At 40.9% G+C, this 19,647-nt stretch overlaps 1 protein-coding gene across 1 annotated transcript in view; it reads right to left on the bottom strand.

Moving 5' to 3' along the window:
* Window positions 1–13,606: 13,606 nt before the first annotated feature.
* LOC111234738 overlaps window positions 13,607–19,647 on the bottom strand; it is a 12,545-nt gene continuing 6,504 nt past the window's right edge. The window contains exon 6 of the mRNA XM_022762920.1: window positions 13,607–17,193. Coding sequence (XP_022618641.1) covers window positions 17,017–17,193 — 177 coding nt within the window. The 3' untranslated portion in view covers window positions 13,607–17,016. The remainder of the gene's footprint in view (window positions 17,194–19,647) is intronic.

Raw genomic sequence — 19,647 nt, forward strand, 5'->3', positions numbered from 1 at the left:
CAAACAGTTGCCTGGTTTGCCTCTCCTGGCAGACACCCAAACAATGGCAGCAGCAAAACCATCTCACTTTTGGGGCAATAAAGAAAGAATTTTGTCTATTGGTAATGGAAGAGTTAAATATACAAAAGGATGAGCTATCAGGTTACAGCAGAACAAGTCAAGTCAAATTAAATTAAGGTTAATGGTTAAGGAAGCATCAGATTCATGATTTCTAATTTGTTTAGTTTGTGTTTGTAAACATCAAAGGCGCCTGTAAAAATAGCATGCAGTACTCAGTGACCTGGATACCAGTATTTATCATGTATACGGGGACATACATATCCAGATCTGTTCCATTTAAACATCACATCCTGAACATAATCAAAACTGGGACACTGATGTCCATGTAAACACGCTCATTGCTCTGTGGCGCTACTAGTGATCAAAAAGTCCCCAGGATACCTACAACTACAAAAACAACATACTATTTATATAATGGCTTCTCCTACATTAAGTGATTAACAGAGCTCCAGGGCGAGAACAGATAAGGTGCTGTGTCGTTGGTGTGTATGTCTGAGCCTGTGCAGCTTCCATGGCCAAAGGCAGTCCTGAGTCATGCTGGAGCAGAAACATTAAGAGGCTTTCACAGCAGGACGGGGCACAGCAGAGGTGGAGCTCGGCACACCGTTTCCTTTTCTCGTTCCCTACTTCCTTTTGTAAATCTCCTGTCGTCTCTGTCTCACTCTGCACAGTTGTTTTCTCTTGTTCAAGCTGCTGCTCTGTCCATATCTGTCCATCTGCCACAGTGCATCGCCCCCTCCTTTTTCTCTCTCTTCCTTTGCACCATGAGCCACAGCGGGGCATCTGGGGACTTGCTGTGCCATTCAGCTAAATCTCCCCACCCAGCCCAGCAGTTTCCCAGCAGACGCTGCTTTCTTCCTTAAATAGATGTAAGAGAAGAAGCGGGAGAAGGAGGGAGGGAGAGTAGATGATGGAAGAGAGGGGATAAACAAGGAAGAAGCCAGTGGGGTTGAGTGATAAGACTAAAAGGAGAGCTGGAGGGAAAAAAACAGAGGAATGAGTGGGCTAGAGGATAGTAAAAGGGGATAGATGGGAAAAATGCTAAAATACATCTGTGGCTGGCAGAGTTTATGCAGTGTTGCACAGGATATCGAGAAAGGTATTGCAATACCCTGACGTTAAAAACAGTAGTATACCGCATTTCATTAGTACTGATACTTTAAGAATGACAGTTATATTTCCTGAGTTGCCTCAATGTGCGACAGCGAGGCAGAGTGTGTGCAACACTCTCCTACCACTCACCACGAAAGCGAAAAAAACAAGAGGCATGGCTGCAAATACAAAGCTCTTGCCGACCATTCACGTCTTGTTGACAAAGCCGACGCACAAAGTGGAATATGGCGTTACTTTGCTTACATAGCCGACAGTCAGGGCGAGCCCACAGCCGAGGTGTGGAGTCTTATTAAATGCTGTTGAATAGATGATATCTGGTTGGAAATATAAAGCTAACTATCAAAGTCTTTTGTATAGTTTTGTGTGCGTGATTTATGTGCATGAGCGCGTTTTTGTATTATGTGGCTTGGCTCGGAGCCCAAGACAAGCTCCCCCTGCGGGATGATGAAAGTCTGCCTTACTTTACTTTACCTTACCACATAAACTCAAGTACAGAGGACATCATAATACTGCTCGAACAATGTCAAAGCTTTAATAACACTATGAGTGTGATATAATTATGTACAATAATATTATAAATGTACTAATTCATAGTCAAAAACAAACACTTAACAGCAAATAAACTGTACTTTTATTGAGGATGAACATAATTAAAAAATAAATGATATTAACTGTCAGTCTGGTACTTCATGGTGATGACGTTCAAACTGTGCACACCACAATAGTGCACTTGGGTAGGCTGAACACGAAGGACTCATTACGTCTCCTTGGCAGAGATCTGCGCTCTACTGAGATGTTCTAGTTTTCTATTTAGTAAAAATCTGATTTAAAATGATAATAAATGAGAACAAACTTATGATATCCCTTCAGTATCAGTGCTGAGATATTTGCGCAGGTAACATACCAAAGTCATTATTTTGGTATAGTGACAACACTAATGTGCACTGTGGCAACAAAGGCACAGTACAATAAAGTAACTGATGCAAAGGGAGAAAAGGAGGCAGCGCTCAGAGAAGAGAGAAGATGAAGAACGAGAAGGAAAACAAGGACGTGTGATGAAAAACAGAGCCAAGGGGATGATGAAGTTAGTATTACACTCGTCCCTGCAGACTTCACTTGTTATTTAAATATAAAGCTAACATTGCATGAATGTCAATGTAAAACATCAATAATCTCTGCTATGCTTAATTTAAACAAGCAAGATGAAGAAAAGGGAAGAGAGGCATGAAAGTGATTCTTTGTAAAACAAATAATTACAACAATCCTGTAAACATTTGCTGATTAAGTGTGGCCTAGTTGTCTTTACTCAACCATGAAGAAATAGAGATTAAATCATTATCAGCAGGTCTGATTCCAATTGTTAATCAACAATTAATAATTATCAATTACATGAGAGAAAGAAGTCAGCTGTTATAACACAGGTTGACATATTATCAGTCCTTACAGACTGAAAGAAGCACATATTGACGGGTCTCAGGTGACAAGAACAGGCTGCATATTTAAAGTGGTCAGTAAGATCACTGCTGTCAAACTGCCTGATCATCTTCTGAAAGAGAGCTGCTGAGAGTCCTCTTCATTCTCTGCATGGAGAGTTAAAGCTTCTCCACTATGGATCGACAATCATCATAGTCGTGCATTAAAACCAGGATGTAACATATCATCAAATAAATTTCATGGCACTCTCAATTGTTTGCTACCTTGTGCAATAAAGTGCCATCCTGGCTGTTGATGCAACACCAAAGGGAAGAACATAGGAAATAAACTCCATAACCAGACACCAAACTGCTTCTGCCTCCTCTCTCCTCCTGCCACTGGGCGCCCTATGGCAGGGTTATACCCACAGCCTACATCCAGCAACTCAGACTATGTTGTATGTAACATTTTGCTAACTCGCTAACTGAAATTTTCTGTCTGGCACTGATGCAGCACATGGCACAGTTTCCAACATTTATATATTTTAATCGCGGAACTTAACGAGTGCAGCCGAAAACACGGGTGTATTGTTTGGAGAACACACACGCCTGCTGTGACCAAACCATCACAAAGAGGTGACAGAGGGCGCAGGTGTATTCATAAAAGCAGTCCTGCAATCGAGACTTCCACGCTGCTCAAGCACCATCAACCACCAGCTGCTGGACCTCGACCCTCTTTCCCTGCAGGGCACTGGTGGTCCTTAGAGGCTGCCGGTCAGCTCAGACATGGCTGCCAACAAGCAGAAAAGAACAGGACCTCGGGGCCTGGTAATGAGATGTCAAGGAGGAGAGGGGCCTAATGAGTAAGAGAGCAAAATGAGGAGAGAGAGAGAAAGGGAGAGAGAGGTGCAGTAATGGCTGGGAAACAGATCCCAAGTGTGGGTTAACAAAACTGATGAAAGCAGCACTTTGCTTGATGCATACAGAATAGCTCTGGGGCTGAATGCCGAAAAGATTTCATCCGTACAGTTCAGTGTATCAATTAATCTGCAGTGAATTATGCCGTCTGCATTACAATCCTTACACTCAATGATGGCAAGTTCTCCGTAGACAGGTCAAATGGGCTTCAGTCAGAGAATGAAGCCATTTGTCACTATTTTCACTCATTTTATACACTAAACATTAATTTGTGTAGTCTGTAGACATTCTCATGATAAATCCGAGTTTTCTCCTTGAAGGAAGGACTCTGTCTTTGTGCCAAATTTTCCACACGCCTCTCTGTGCAAGAGCTAGCATCAAAGCCCATGTTTCTGGTGGCAGCAATCACATGCAGCGATCAAACAGCAATCAGTTTCCATGAGCTGATGTATCTCTGTGCCTCTGGCAAACTTGAAATAATACCCAATACTCCATGTGGCAGCAGTCACACAAAGCAATCACACAGCGGCTTGTTTCCCTCCAGTCTGGGTCTGTGCTTCTGGCAAATACAAAAGTGGAAGCAATCATACAAAATAATCAAATAGTTTTGCCTCTACTAAGCTGGATTCTCTCACAACTGATCTAATACTTTAAGCCATTACAGTAATTATTTAATTGAACCTTTCCAATTCCTCTGAATTGCTCCTAGCGCTGATGTGCCTGCAATAAACCTGTTTTTCAATCATTTCGACCTGACAGTTATTTTCTTTGAAATATATTACTGTTGGTATATGAAGCTTCTCAACATATGACCAGCCTGGAACCAAAACTTAATGTTATAATCCCCACGTTGCTCATTTCATTATGTTTTCTGCATTTTTGGTGCAAAGTGTGTTGAGCTTTTGGTACAGTGCAATCTGTGGCATTTCAGCCTCGAGTATGTAATAATGGGTTTTTCACACTGTTGACGATGTTTTTAATTGAACATAGGTATATGATCAACTTAATTTTTTTTGTTATAGATGATCGACCAAAACTCTTTTACTACAAACTAACGCTGAACCACCCAAGCTGAAAAAAAAAAAAAAAAGGAAATCACACCATCATAATTAAAAAAAATTTTTACAGTGAAAATGAAATGCAGTGATCATTCACACTGAAATTGTGGCTCATAACACAATCGCAATATCTGCCAAAATAATCATAATATGATTTTTTTTACATATCATTCAGCCCTACTAGACACAGATGTTGGATGTCCCAGCGTTCAGCTCCACTAGTGCAAGTATCCACCAAACTTCTACAAATTACACTTCAGAATGCTCTGAAGAGCCAACAACAGGCTTAGTGCCAAAAGTGAAGAATAAGATGCATTTATAGAGCAACTCCTTCCAACTTACAGCGAGGTACAGTACAGTAACCTTTAAGGGCAACTATTAAGTAAACACGTGATTAACCACATCTACACTCATCATGACCAAAGACATAGTATTCTGTGCAATGCATTCCAAATTATGAATGGTATCATGGTAATAAACTGTAATTATAATGTTTAGAAAGAAAATCAAATGATTACAGATTCCTGTGAGGCTGATCTTTACTATATGTATTGTCACGACAACAGGTCGACTGGACACACCTGACACAACACTAACCTGAGACAGGTGTACAGCAACAGGGTGAGAAAGTTGAAATAGATATATTAGTATAATTAGTATTAATATATTGGAATATAGTATATTCAAAAAACAGCTTCTGCCATTCCAAGTGATGATGATGCTAGTATAAAAAGGTATTGAAAATTCAAGTATTACTATGTCTGGAAAAAACAAAGTCATTGTGACAACATCAAATCCAAATCGATTTAAATGAGCAGCTGTAGCTAAAAATATTTCCAAATACGCCTCTTTGTATTACCACACCAGCACACTGGAACCAGCTGAGACAAATGGGATGCAGCCTTTGTTAATGTTATTGATGACACCTGTGCTTTTCCTACTGTAACATGTCATCATGTGTGCTGTGGAGAAAGTCTACTCTGCTTTGCCATCTGTTGTGGAAAATCAAACATTTTTTTTCCCGTACATATTTATTTTAACCCAGTTTTGTGTGAAACATTATTAAACATATCATTTAATAAAAAAAATGTGAACTGGGCTGCACAAATCTTATTAAAGAGGTTTCTTAAAGACTAGTTTGTCAAAGTTATTGCTCTAATTACAAAAATAATTTTACAAAAGAAAAAAAGAAAATGCATAACAAACAGCATTTTGCAATATCAACATATATCTTAACATTCTGCCTAATCACACAGTTTGCTGCACTGAGCTGGGAATGAGCCTTGGTCTTAAATATACTCACATGCACAGGTTTCATGCTTGTTATTCTAAACACATTGCTGATGCAGCCAGAAACAAAGCATCCCCAGAGGACCTACCTCAACGGGACATAAAACAAATGAAGGCTAACATGTTTCCCAGAACTCCCCTTTCCTCCTCTGATCCCTCCACCCCTGCCTCAGTTCCACTGGGTCAATGGGCCTAATGAGGGGAATCATATAAACAATAAATTATAATTAAACAACAGGGCAGCTGCTGTCTCTCTCTCACACACACACACACACACACACACACACACACACCTGTTGAGCTACTATGTGTTAAGAGAATCCTGACTCAACATGCTGTAACATGAGCTGTTTTAAATGAGATGGCAGTGGTCTGCTGACTTGAGGACCAGCCTTGAGGAGGAACAGGCTCAGACACAGGCAGGAAACATGATGCAAATGAGGTGATCACCTTCTCTGTCTCCTCACTGATTGCTTTTTCTCTCCTCCTTATGTGATCTTAGTTTCATTGTAACCATAATATGAGGATTAAAGGAATAGTTCAGCATTTTATTCACATCCTTTCCAAGGGTTAGGTGGGGAGATTGATACCACTGGCATGCCTGTATGCTAAATATGAACCTACAGCCATTAAACAGTTAGCTTAGGTTAGTATAAAACAGCAGGCAAAGAGAAACAGTGCAGTGGGCTCTGCCCAAGGGTAATGAAATCCACCTATCACCTCCTAGCTAATTAATAATTAATACATATATCAAATCTTATTACTGGTAATTCTCGATAATCAATTCCTACTGCAATCTGTCCACTGTAAACAAAGTAATGAAACAACATTGTCAAACCCAGCCTATTAGAAAACACAGTAAAAGGTCACAAAGCCATTAGTGATCGGCTGGCAGTGAAAACATGCTAGCAGATTAGCTGTTAGCAGGGGAAAGAGCCAACCTAGCTTCTTCCTCTAGTATGTTTGTTTGTGCTAAATATGACCCGCTGGCCCGTGCACGAGCCCATTAGAATGTTCTGGACATGTTCTGACAGAGTAAACCGTTAAACATTTGTCAATGAAGACTGACGGAGTAAACGGTTAAACGTTTGTCCATATAGACATGCTGCACCTCGTTAGATCGGTTACGGTCTCTAGAATTCAAATGTTGTGTTCATTTTGCGCTAACCTTAAGCACATAAATATGATTTATTACTATCTACCAGCATCATGCACCAGCAGAGCGTAGTGACTGCCTACCTTTTAGACTCGTAGAACTCCCGATTCTCTCTCCATTCCGCCATTATTGATATTCATTTAGTCCGTAGGGGTCCACAGATCACAAAATCAAAAGAATTTCTTCATAAAAGTATTCCAGGTTATGAATATCGCCAAGAGAAGTCCAAAGCAGACTACTGAGCAACTTTTCATCCGCCAATCTTCCCTCACTTCTCCCCTCTCTGTCTGTCCGGCTCCGTCTGCGGCGGCGTTAGCGGGTGCTATTGTTTGTTAGCTTTCTAGCTACAAAATGGAGGCCTCCCTGTAAAGATCTAATCAGATCAGAGACAGTAGAGAAACCATATAGAGGACAAAGTATAGAGGATCTTTGATCAGATGTCACTTCAGCAGGGAAAACAGCAAGCATAAGTAAGAAGTAACGACTTGATCTCGTACGAATTTTTTTTTTTTCCCCACAGCTTTACTGATTGACTCTGGCCTGAAGATGGACGACTCCCCTGACCAATCAGATCAAAGTAAGGGGGTGGGCCCTTCAGAGCGAAGGCCAATGGCTGTTTTCACACTTCCCAGGCAGGCAGAGGTGTGTGAGACAGACAGGGACCAGCTGTTTTAAATTGTTCCAAAGGGTTTTTCTTAGGCATCAAAATGCTTCAGTATGTTTTCTAATATTTCATAATAAAGAGTTAAAGCACTTTTCTCCAGGTTTTCCTTTCAGAGAGATTTATGGGCGCCAATGTAAAAATGAATTATAAAGCCCTATTAAACTAAACTATTAGGCATGGAAGCCTTGAAGCTTTACAGAGGAGTTTTTGACAAGATGTAGAAGTATTTTGGAGCTTTTCATTGTTCTTGTATAAAGTATATCCTATTGGTAAGCTAGTTATCAAATACGTCTTTTTTACAGGCAAGGACTGAAGAATACAAAAAAAATAGGTTGGGTTGTAGTTGCATGCAAAATGCATTTTGGCCTTACAGTTCGTCTGTTATAAGCTTATTACATGTACATATGCAAATGAATGCAAATTAAGTTTAAAACAGGTGGGCTGTAAGAGGCTAAGCTAACTGGCTACTGGTGATAGCTTCACATTTACTGTACAGACATGAGAATGGTGTTGAACCCCTCTTCTAATTCTGAAAGCAAATAGGCTACACGTATTTCGCAAAGTGACTTACCATTCTTTTAAAACACGGACGTAATTTTCTGCCTGTTTGAGCTGATTAATAGTTATTTTTCTTTACACGCACCATCCTGTTTTTAGTTTCTCCATTTCTCTCTCTTTCCCTCCCTCAGACAAATCATCCAGGGCTAAAAGTCCCCAGCGTTGGCAGGCTGTATCTCCAAACTGTCCACTGTAGGCATCCCACTTAATCCTCTGATGGGAATATTGGCTCAGTTCCACATTCATCTGTCCGGGTTAATGTCTGTAGCTGGCTGGTGTGTGTGTGTGTGTGTGTGTGTGTGTGTGTGTGTGTGTGTGTGTGTGTGTGTAGTGCCATATCCCATGTCCAACACAAACCACTTTAATCACAGCTAAAGACATTTTATACTGTACACTCATACTCTTCCCCTGTCCTGCAGAATCCAGGAACATCATTCATCAAAGCATACTAAGGGCTAAATGTGTGTAGGTACAAACAAGAAAGTTGGCGTGCACATCGTCACGCAATGTACAGTGATAAATCTCACCTCTCACCTGTTCTACGTCCATCTGCTCGGACTCGTTTACACGCAGACACACCACAGAACGGCATATAACTTCAACACGTTCCTTCAAAAGACCTAGCAGCCTTAATGTTGCACCCATAAAAGATAAAAACAGAAAACCTTACGGACATTGAGGTACAGATACTGCAGTGTCACAAGAGTAGGTGTGTGGGAAAACTTCCCAGCATGCAATGTTTTCTGCATTGTGACTGGTGTTCTTGTATTGTTCTGCCACATTTTGCACCATTTCCACACTTCATTTGTTGTCATAGAAGTGCTCATTAAGTGTAGTTACATCATGTGTGATGCAGTTCTCACAATTTTGTTAAGTTCTCCCCACCATGCACAAATTATAGTTTTGATGAAATGTTGCTCAGCCTGTTGCTACCTACCAAAATAAATGCTGTATAATGTCAAACAGCCTGTGTATGATAGTTTCATTGCGGAGAACCCAAGTATCAAATGAAATTCATCTAAACCAAACTGCTCTGACACTTCCGCAAATGACTTGTCTAAAAATGAATAAATGTAGATACAGAATGGGAAGAGGTAGTGATGTGATGGTGAAATAACAAATCACAGAAAAACAGAATAGATATTGGACACAGTATCACTTCAACGCAATTTTAACAGTTACATCAAAACAGAAAATATACCTGGCTCAGTTATGAAACAGTGTAATGAAATGTAGCAGTTAATTGTTACTGCTTGTTTGAGATCCTCTGACTGCTCAGTATCAGAGAAACAGGATGAAATAGTGACATTTAAGTCTGAAAGACACAATTACCTCATTTTCCAAGTAAAAGCAGAAAAGCACATCTTCAAAAACAATGGTCGACAACCTTTCAGTTATTCTTACAAGTAGAGTTGGTTTATTAGAGTTGGTTTTTATCAATCATGTTGACAGTAGAGTTGGTTTATGCATCTGCAATTTAGAAACTGCTTTACCCACAATCCCACCTGTGTATCACTCGAGGGTTTGTTGGTTAATATGGTCAGGAGGGTTTCTCAATGTACACACTCTCTGAAGCACAAGAAGAAACTGATAAATCAGATTGTATGTGTAGGAATTATTGTAGCATGGATTAAGCACAAACCTGTGGTTGCACACAGTTGAGAAATGAGGGCCCAGGTTATCATCAGCTGTTCCCAGGTGACGCTTTTATCCAGCACAGACTACAGCAAGTTCAACAGGAGGACAAGCCTATCACAAACATCACAAACAACAAGTTTTCAAGATAGGAGCCACCGTGCTTTCACTAAATCAGCATGAAATGACCAGAAAATAATGGTATCAGAGTAAAGTCGAAGAGAGATGCCGGAACATTAAATAAAACGCTAAGAAAACAGGCAAAACAGGCCGAGCTGGCGTGAAATGTAGTCATCCTCCCTGGGAAACACACCAGCTTCAGGACTGTGTGTCCTCTTGTGGGCTCTGACCCTTGGTTTGAACTGAAGAATAAATTTAGCTGTAAAGTGGGCGGCTTAAGTGTTTATGCAGCACAAGCAGCAAGATTTAAAAAAAAATCAATAAACACTAACAGGAGGAAATGCATTTTTCTTCATCCAGACTGAACTGATGCTAATTAAAATTATTAATGGCTAAGGCAATCAGTTTGCAATGCTTATAACGTTTGGAGAAAAAAAAAATAAAACATCATGCATTTTAATTTAGCCATTTATATCTAATAAGCCACCGCTGAATACAACATCAGTAGCCAATTTCATACTTGAATAATTTCATACTCAAACAGTCCAGTTGACTTTGTCCTTCACTCCTGCACTGATGGTGCTAAAGCGGCAGAGCAGACACGCAGCCTTCCTGGTGGAGGTCTGATTGAAGGTGGTATTCTGCTGGCACAATGAGAGCTGCCACAGCACCGTGCTCCTCTGCTGGATCCAGCCAGACAGGCCCAGAAGCTGCATGTCGGCTGTAATCCTCATTATGCAAATGAACTCACGCCAAGTTAGGAGCTAACATCACAGGTCAGATGGGAAAAGTAGCACCAACACAGAGAAGAGACGGGAGAGGGGGTGATGGAAGGAGCTGTAGAAGTTAGAATCTGTCAGGGGAACAAACAGCCGCTTTAGAAGCAGCAGACAGCAGCAAGAGGAGGAAGAGATTTCAAACTGCAGGATGATGAGAGAGAGAGCGTGAGCAGCGATCTCGTCATTCCCAGAGGAGGAGGAGGAGGAGGAGGAGGAGGAGGGTAGACTCTCTACACCTGAAGACACACACTCAACTCTGCAAAAAGAGAGGAGAAACTCTAAAAGCTGCATGGGGAACCCTGCTCCTTGACTGACAGGCACATCCAGATGTTTCACAGCGCAGCAGATTGTCTAGAAAAGACACATCTCACTTAACAGCTGTGTGGATTTGCCCTGCAACCCCTTTACGCTTAAATCCCCGGATCTGCACCAAAAATCACGCAACACATTAAAAAAAAGCTTCCAGCAAATGGCACAACACGGCACAGGAGCAGCGCGGCGCTAAATCCTGCGCACTGTCGAAGTCCACGCCGCTGAGATCATTTTCAATCCAAACTTGCAAAAGCAGCTCATGACAACTACATGACAAGTGATGCTACATCTCTCAGACCTGCATACTAACCTGTGATGGGATTATTTTGGATACGGCGTCCAAACAGATTTCTGACGATAACATCTTGATCCTCGACCACCATTTATCGCCACATCTGCATCATTAAACGTGGACTTCTTTAAACTTACACACAATGCGTTTCCACACCTGATCATACCCATTTGAAGCACACATCCTCAACGCCCGACAGCAACATCTCGTCCCAAAGAGCACATGTGCGCGGAGGTGAAGCGCGATACTGCACCAACCCAAAGTCTCCCTGGCAGCGCAAGGGCACGCTGCATCTGCTTTAAAAAGTCTGCCGGCGCGCCTGTGCGTCAGCTGACCATTTAAAATAACCACATTAAAATAAAAGCGGAGGAGGAAAGTTGGGTGAGTACAGTTCGTACCTTTCTGTCCGGCCGGTGGACGGTCTCAAAGGTGCGTCGGAGCTCGCCGGAGCTGGAACCAGAATGAGGACAAAGGCGGGAATATCGCTCCTGTTGCGTACCTGTTCAGTGACAGAATCCATCGAAACCCTCAGTTACCATCGCCCTCCTTCCACTGACTCAACATCTCTCCCCCCTCCTGCCTCCTCTTCCCGTCCCTCTCCTCCCGTCTCCTCCCCTCATTCACTCACCAGTGCGCATTTACGCAATCCCGAAAGCCCCGCCAACTCCTGCGCTCACTGTGCCAGCTGTCCCTCCACCACGCTGAAGTGACAGCACCCGACTAGTCACCACTTTAACTCCAACATTCACTGCCCTCTTTCTCTGTCGTGCAGACGCGGTGAAGCAGCCGCTGGTTTCAGCCTCTCCGCCGCTCACCCACAGCACCAGGTAACTCAGGACTCACCTGAAGGGAAGGAAGGTGAGGTGCACCAAGAGCTGCACTGCTGCCCTCATGTGGATTGAGGAAACTCTCGACCATCACTTAAAACCACTGAACACATGAAACACAGTCGGTTAAAATGGTTCTGCAGCCCAGTGAGCAACGCGTTTACACAGCGATTTACCTCTAATTCTTTTCTAACACAGTTTTCATCGGGATCAGAACGAGGGTAACTGAGTGTGCGCCAGAGTTGGTCCAGAGGAGCAGGTAGCGTCTGACAATCATGTTGTTTATGGGCCAGATGTGGGCCATGGAACCAGGTGTATACTGAGCCAGGAGAAAAGCTTGGTATTGCTATCTGTACTTTTAGTAATACTACTGTTTAGAAGTACTGTTACAAGTACAAGGTCCTGCCTTCAAAATCTTACTCAGCCTAAGTGAAAGAAGCATTTTGAACGATATCTACTTAAATTACCAAAAGTAAAAGTAGGCCTTACTTTTCAGAATAAAGTTCTGTATATTACATTACTGGATAATAATTAGTGATTAATTAAAGTGGATGGATCTGTGAAGTCTGTCTTCCTATTCCATCCTTTTGTAAAACTCCCGGTGTCATTGTTTGGGTGTAGAGTGCATCTGAGTTGGAAGAGGTCAGAGGGCGTTAACGGTGGCTGATTCTACTAAACAGATGCTCCGGTGTTGTACAGCTTACTTTCACTGGGACACTCCTGCAAGTGAGCCATCCTTAATGTTATAAACTCCACCTGTGCTTTTCCTGCTATAACAAGTCAAAATATCTGCTGGGAATTTTGAGAGTTTACTGATTCAAAATGAAACCAGAAGTTACTGCTGGACAGAAGCTGCCACACCAGCTCATGTACAGTTAACTTTACACGAGCTGTATCGACCGGTTTTCACTTGTTGCTGGAATTGACTTATTTTACTTCAGTCAACCCTTTGACAGAGTCGAAGGCAGCGATAGCAGCAGAGATACAAAACTACCACAGGTTAATACACATCAGCTCAGATAGTTTTTCATACATAAACACATGTGCCCCTTTTAATAAGGGAATCTTTTAAAACACTTACTCCATCCTGGAGAATAAGGATATACTAAATTATGTTGTTACAAAACTTCACTTGAAAATATTTTAAACAGTACACGAGGCAAATTTACTTTGTAAATGCTCAAAACATGGAAGCACATTGCTCATTAAGAGATCAGTGAAATTATAGATTCATCAGCCCCATCAGTAAATGCTGAGTTATTAAATGACAGTGCAAAAGACTGATTTTCCATTATTCATAGTGACACTCTCGGTATCACTATAAATACCAATCACTGATTAATCAGAGCAAAATAGAAAATGATAAAACTAAACAAGCAGAAGAGAATAAACAACAGAACCAGATGAGTCGATGAGATTTAGACTTTTTATGTTACAGCTCCACTAGTTCCCTTTACAGTCGTCTTGGCTGACACTGTTGTACCATCTGCTTTGTTAGTAAACCATCAAATGTTCAACAGCCAGGAACGCTTCCCATCATCAATCACAATCTGTCCGGGACACGCACACATGACTCGTCCCGCATTAACGTGCCTGACCTCTGCCATAATGAAGCAGTCAATTAAACAAGCATATTAGGAGAGTACAAGTAGAGACACCTCGTTAAGACCTCATTTCAAACATTTTTGTCAAGCCCAGTTTTGCAATTTTAAACCCATGTCGGGAAGTATTTTATCTGACAAGCATTTCCCTCATCATTTGGTCTCCTGCTTCCACGGTTTATTTGCATTTGAAGTCACCGCAGCAGCTGATGAATGTGTAGATGAGAACATTTGCTTTGATATGGTAGGAAGATGTTTTTAATGTTCAAGGCAGATACTCATCACACCTTTGCCCTCAACACTTTGTATCATCTGTAATTAATCCCCAGTGGACCTGAGCTGCTCAAACATACACCAATCGAACAATCGATACCCTATCGATGATCTATACATGAACTGAGCTGTGTGTTTGGTCCCAAACTATTTTCCCCATTGATCTTATTCTGACCTTCTTCTTCAAGACGAGAGCTAAAACAATTTGACTTTACTTCCTTTATCTCTGGAGCCGTTATGTTCTTATGTTGTCATTATGCAAAACATCAAACAGTGTAACAAAAACCGTAAAGGTTTATTTAACAGTGAATGGCAATATTTAACATCAGAAAAAAATATATAAATGAAACATGTCATGTTTTGATGTGATGTGCATCACATGTCTGGATGTGACTCCAATGTGTAATATTACAGTATTTTAGAATTGCTAAGTTTTAACGGCAGTAGCTACAATAACAAGATATTTTTTTCTCCCCTTACAACAAAATGCTGTTTTTACGTAAACGCTGCAGATTCCTCGGTCACATGCTCGGTCTTCAAAATAAACCCGCCCTATATTAGCCCAGTTATTAGCTTCACTGCTTGTTACCAAGCAGATTCATAAATCAGTGTTTGCAAGCATTTTTCCTTGTTTTGAGAAATACAGTATTACTCTAGTGTACTGTATTTTAGACGATCAAACCTATGCAAGTAATTCATATATCTGAGAGCTGGTGTCTTGAATAAAGAGCACAGAACAGAAAAACTAAACTGATGCAGTGAAGTAATCACTTTGCATTATATGAATTGCAGGGTTTACTATAATGTAAAATCTAATATTAAATACACAAAGTTTTCAGAAGTCGTTCTTACTATTCACCATCAACTGCCCACTTTTCCTCATTAGTATTGTTATGCATAGACTTGAAGGAACGACTACTGCTCACACTGTTTTGATGAGGACTAATGTAATTACCGTATGACAGCATTATTTGATTAATGATCATTTTATTTAAAAATGCAACACTTATTAAAATTCTGTGATAAACATGTAGAGCGCAGTGATGCTCTGATAACCTCGCTGCATAATTTGGTGCACAGATTTTAATTTTGTGCCATAATGAGATTTTGAGGAAGAATTAGTGGTAGAGCTTTTTGTCTTCAGAGTTTCGTGAAGTGAAACTCAGATGTGAAAGCTGAGCAAGAGTAAAATACTGTAATGTTATCACCATCTGCACCCGCACTTAATCTTTATCAAGGAGATCAATGCTCTATATACTGTATAGTGAAAAAGTATACTGGTATCACTCCTCAGTAACCTTCATTTCATCAGTGGTCTTTAGATTCTTAGTTTGCATTCAGCTGTTTCTCTAAAAATGACCTGAGGTAAACAAATTAAAAATCTCCCTGGAAGCTCAACAATAAATATTGTATATTCTAAAACCCTTAAAGCAAAAATTACCATAACACATTCAGCTTATTAAATGTTTCACACAGGGGGGCTTTCAAATAATAAAATCTACAGTAAATAATTCAGTGCAAACACATCCCAAGCTCTTATTCAACCTAATTACGTCCCAGTGCCTTCCAGAAGACATGACGCCGTCTAATCGCACCGCTCGGAAAAACGCATCATGGATATGGATTAGACTACATTGAGAAAATGTATATATTGTTATAAATCTAACTATGGTGTGATTCGTACTTGTTATGCAGTCACAGAGTTTCAGCCAAATGTCATGAATTACCCATCACCCACCCTTAAAGGTCCCATATTGTATAAAGTGAGATTTCCACGTCTTTTTCGATTATAAAGCAGCTCTAGGTTTTATATTAATACTGTGAAAGTATCAAAGCGCTCAGTCCACAGAGAACTGTATAAATAAATACTTCTGTAACTTTGTGATGTCACAACATATTCGCTATTCGCTGTTTTCACCTAGGAAACAGTCAGCCAATCAGAAGAGAGGCTCAGAGCTCTCTTCTGATTGGCTGACTGACTTGTTGTTACTAGGGCTCCAGAGAGACGCCTGAGAGAGAAATTGTAAAACTACACTGAGATGGTACTAAAAACCACAATTATTATCTTCTTATGGATCAACACTTCAAATAAAACACTGGAGAAGTGTCAAATACGGGACCTTTAAGTTACACAGTCATAAATCTGATCATCAGTAATCAGATGCTTTTTCAGTCGTCTGGAAATATTAAAGTATTAAGTGTCAGTTCTGAGTGGATGTAAACAATGCAGAGTTAAAATAAAGTTCCAACACGATCTAAGGGAGCATGTCAGACCCTGAGTAAGACAAATAAGGAGCAGAAGCAGAAACCCCCATGGATTCTACTTTAGACAACTAACGCAACACTTTCTGACCCCAATTATGGCGTCTGACACAAATTTCAAACAGTTAGGGTAATTATCCTGTGGCGTGATTAGTCAGAGCCTTTGCTGCAATCAAAGAGTCTGGTCTGGGCAATTTGGTGCTTAATTAAGTCAACAACTCTTTGTGGTGGTTCACCTCAGGACAGCAGACAGTACAGTCTGACTGTGAAGGGCTCTCTTTATGAGCCGACACTGTTTCTCTGCTGTCCTGGAGCAGATGAAGTGTGTGTGGTTTTTTAAACCGTTTGAGATTAATTAAAACTTACTTATTGACTGACTTACTTATCAAACTGCCACATGTCTAAATCTCGCTGAGGTGCATTTGGTTTGTTCTTCTGGAAATATTCTACAAGACTTCATTTTAGGATAATAACAGTGATCCCTCCTCAGTAACACTCATTCACATAACCTTCCTCCAGACGTAATCTTCTTATATTTGTATTTCAATTAACTCAAATCCCTCAATAAGTCGTCAACGTTTGTGTTAAATAATCCCATCTACAGTCTACTGTGTCTCCATCCTCTGTCTGTGCCTGGATGGTCCTATCTGGATTTCCTGGAGTGTGTCACATAGATAAAGTGTGTTCTAGTCAGACCCCTGCTGGAGGTTCCTCTCATAGTTTTCCAGACAGATGCGGACGCGGTGAGTGAAGTAGTTGGGGTCAGAGATGGCCCGGAGGAGGTCAGTCTGCACCAAGGTAACGTCATACAGCTCGGAGGTGCTGGCTGTACGAGTCTCATCACCACCTGGGCTCAAGAAAACCTGAGAAAAAAGTGAAACCAGGGGAAAGAGGAGAGAAATTCATGTTGCTTATCTTTCTCATCACCACATCTTTCAGAGCCCTCTTTAAATTAAATATACGCACACAACGGCTGAGAGAGCAACAGTGGACGATTCATTACACTGAATGAATGTTTGGGAATGATGGTTTGGTGTGATCACGACCTGATCTATGGTTATATGAGAAGCCTGTGCTTCTAAACAGGATCTATCACCTGCCAAAATCCCTCTGAGTGGGAAACACTGAGCTCTCACTGCCGACTTCCATCCATTAATAGAAGTGATTTCTCTGAGCACAGCTGCAATAACGATAACACAATATCCACACCAACCAGTCTAACAAATAAGACCATATATCTGTATGAAGGTTCCTTAGAGCTGCTGCCTGATGCCATTAACTCAATGGTTTTATATATATATATATATATATATACACGTATATATAAAGAGCAGATAGATTGAAAATGATGCAGCTTAGAAGCACAGGCTTCTCAATATAACCATAGATCAGGTCGTGATCACACCAAACCATCATTCCCAAACATTCATTCAGTGTAATGAATCGTCCACTGTTGCTCTCTCAGCCGTTGTGTGCGTATATTTAATTTAAAGAGGGCTCTGAAAGATGTGGTGATGAGAAAGATAAGCAACATGAATTTCTCTCCTCTTTCCCCTGGTTTCACTTTTTCTCAGGTTTTCTTGAGCCCAGGTGGTGATGAGACTCGTACAGCCAGCACCTCCGAGCTGTATGACGTTACCTTGGTGCAGACTGACCTCCTCCGGGCCATCTCTGACCCCAACTACTTTCACTCACCGCGTCCGCATCTGTCTGGAAAACTATGAGAGGAACCTCCAGCAGGGGTCTGACTAGAACACACTTATCTATGTGACACACTCCAGGAAATATCAGATAGGACCATCCAGGCACAGACAGAGGATGGAGACACAGTAGACTGTAGATGGGATTATTTAACACAAACGTTGACGACTTATTGAGGGATTTGAGTTAATTGAAATACAAATATAAGAAGATTACGTCTGGAGGAAGGTTATGTGAATGAGTGTTACTGAGGAGGGATCACTGTTATTATCCTAAAATGAAGTCTTGTAGAATATTTCAGAAAGAACAAAACCAAATGCACCTCAGCGAGATTTAGACATGTGGCAGTTTGATAAGTAAGTCAGTCAATAAGTAAGTTTTAATTAATCTCAAACGGTTTAAAAAACCACACACACTTCATCTGCTCCAGGACAGCAGAGAAACAGTGTCGGCTCATAAGAGAGCCCTTCACAGTCAGACTGTACTGTCTGCTGTCCTGAGGTGAACCACCACAAAAGAGTTGTTGACTTAATTAAGCACCAAATTGCCCAGACCAGACTCTTTGATTGCAGCAAAGGCTCTGACTAATCACGCCACAGGATAATTACCCTAACTGTTTGAAATTTGTGTCAGACGCCATAATTGGGGTCAGAAAGTGTTGCGTTAGTTGTCTAAAGTAGAATCCATGGGGGTTTCTGCTTCTGCTCCTTATTTGTCTTACTCAGGGTCTGACATGCCCCTTAGATCGTGTTGGAACTTTATTTTAACTCTGCATTGTTTACATCCACTCAGAACCGACACTTAATACTTTAATATTTCCAGACGACTGAAAAAGCATCTGATTACTGATGATCAGATTTATGACTGTGTAACTTAAAGGTCCCGTATTTGACACTTCTCCAGTGTTTTATTTGAAGTGTTGATCCATAAGAAGATAATATTTGTGGTTTTTAGTACCATTCAGTGTAGTTTTACAATTTCTCTCTCAGGCGTCTCTCTGGAGCCCTAGTAACAACAAGTCATCAGCCAATCAGAAGAGAGCTCTGAGCCTCTCTTCTGATTGGCTGACTGTTTCCTAGGTGAAAACAGCGAATAGCGAATATGTTGTGACATCACAAAGTTACAGAAGTATTTATTTATACAGTTCTCTGTGGACTGAGCGCTTTGATACTTTCACAGTATTAATATAAAACCTAGAGCTGCTTTATAATCGAAAAAGACGTGGAAATCTCACTTTATACAATATGGGACCTTTAAGGGTGGGTGATGGGTAATTCATGACATTTGGCTGAAACTCTGTGACTGCATAACAAGTACGAATCACACCATAGTTAGATTTATAACAATATATACATTTTCTCAATGTAGTCTAATCCATATCCATGATGCGTTTTTCGAGCGGTGCGATTAGACGGCGTCATGTCTTCTGGAAGGCACTGGGACGTAATTAGGTTGAATAAGAGCTTGGGATGTGTTTGCACTGAATTATTTACTGTAGATTTTATTATTTGAAAGCCCCCCTGGTGAAACATTTAATAAGCTGAATGTGTTATGGTAATTTTTGCTTTAAGGGTTTTAGAATATACAATATTTATTGTTGAGCTTCCAGGGAGATT

Source organism: Seriola dumerili, unplaced genomic scaffold (genome assembly GCF_002260705.1).
Source record: "Seriola dumerili isolate Sdu_G_001 unplaced genomic scaffold, Sdu_1.0 BDQW01000454.1, whole genome shotgun sequence".
Lineage (NCBI taxonomy): Eukaryota > Metazoa > Chordata > Actinopteri > Carangiformes > Carangidae > Seriola > Seriola dumerili.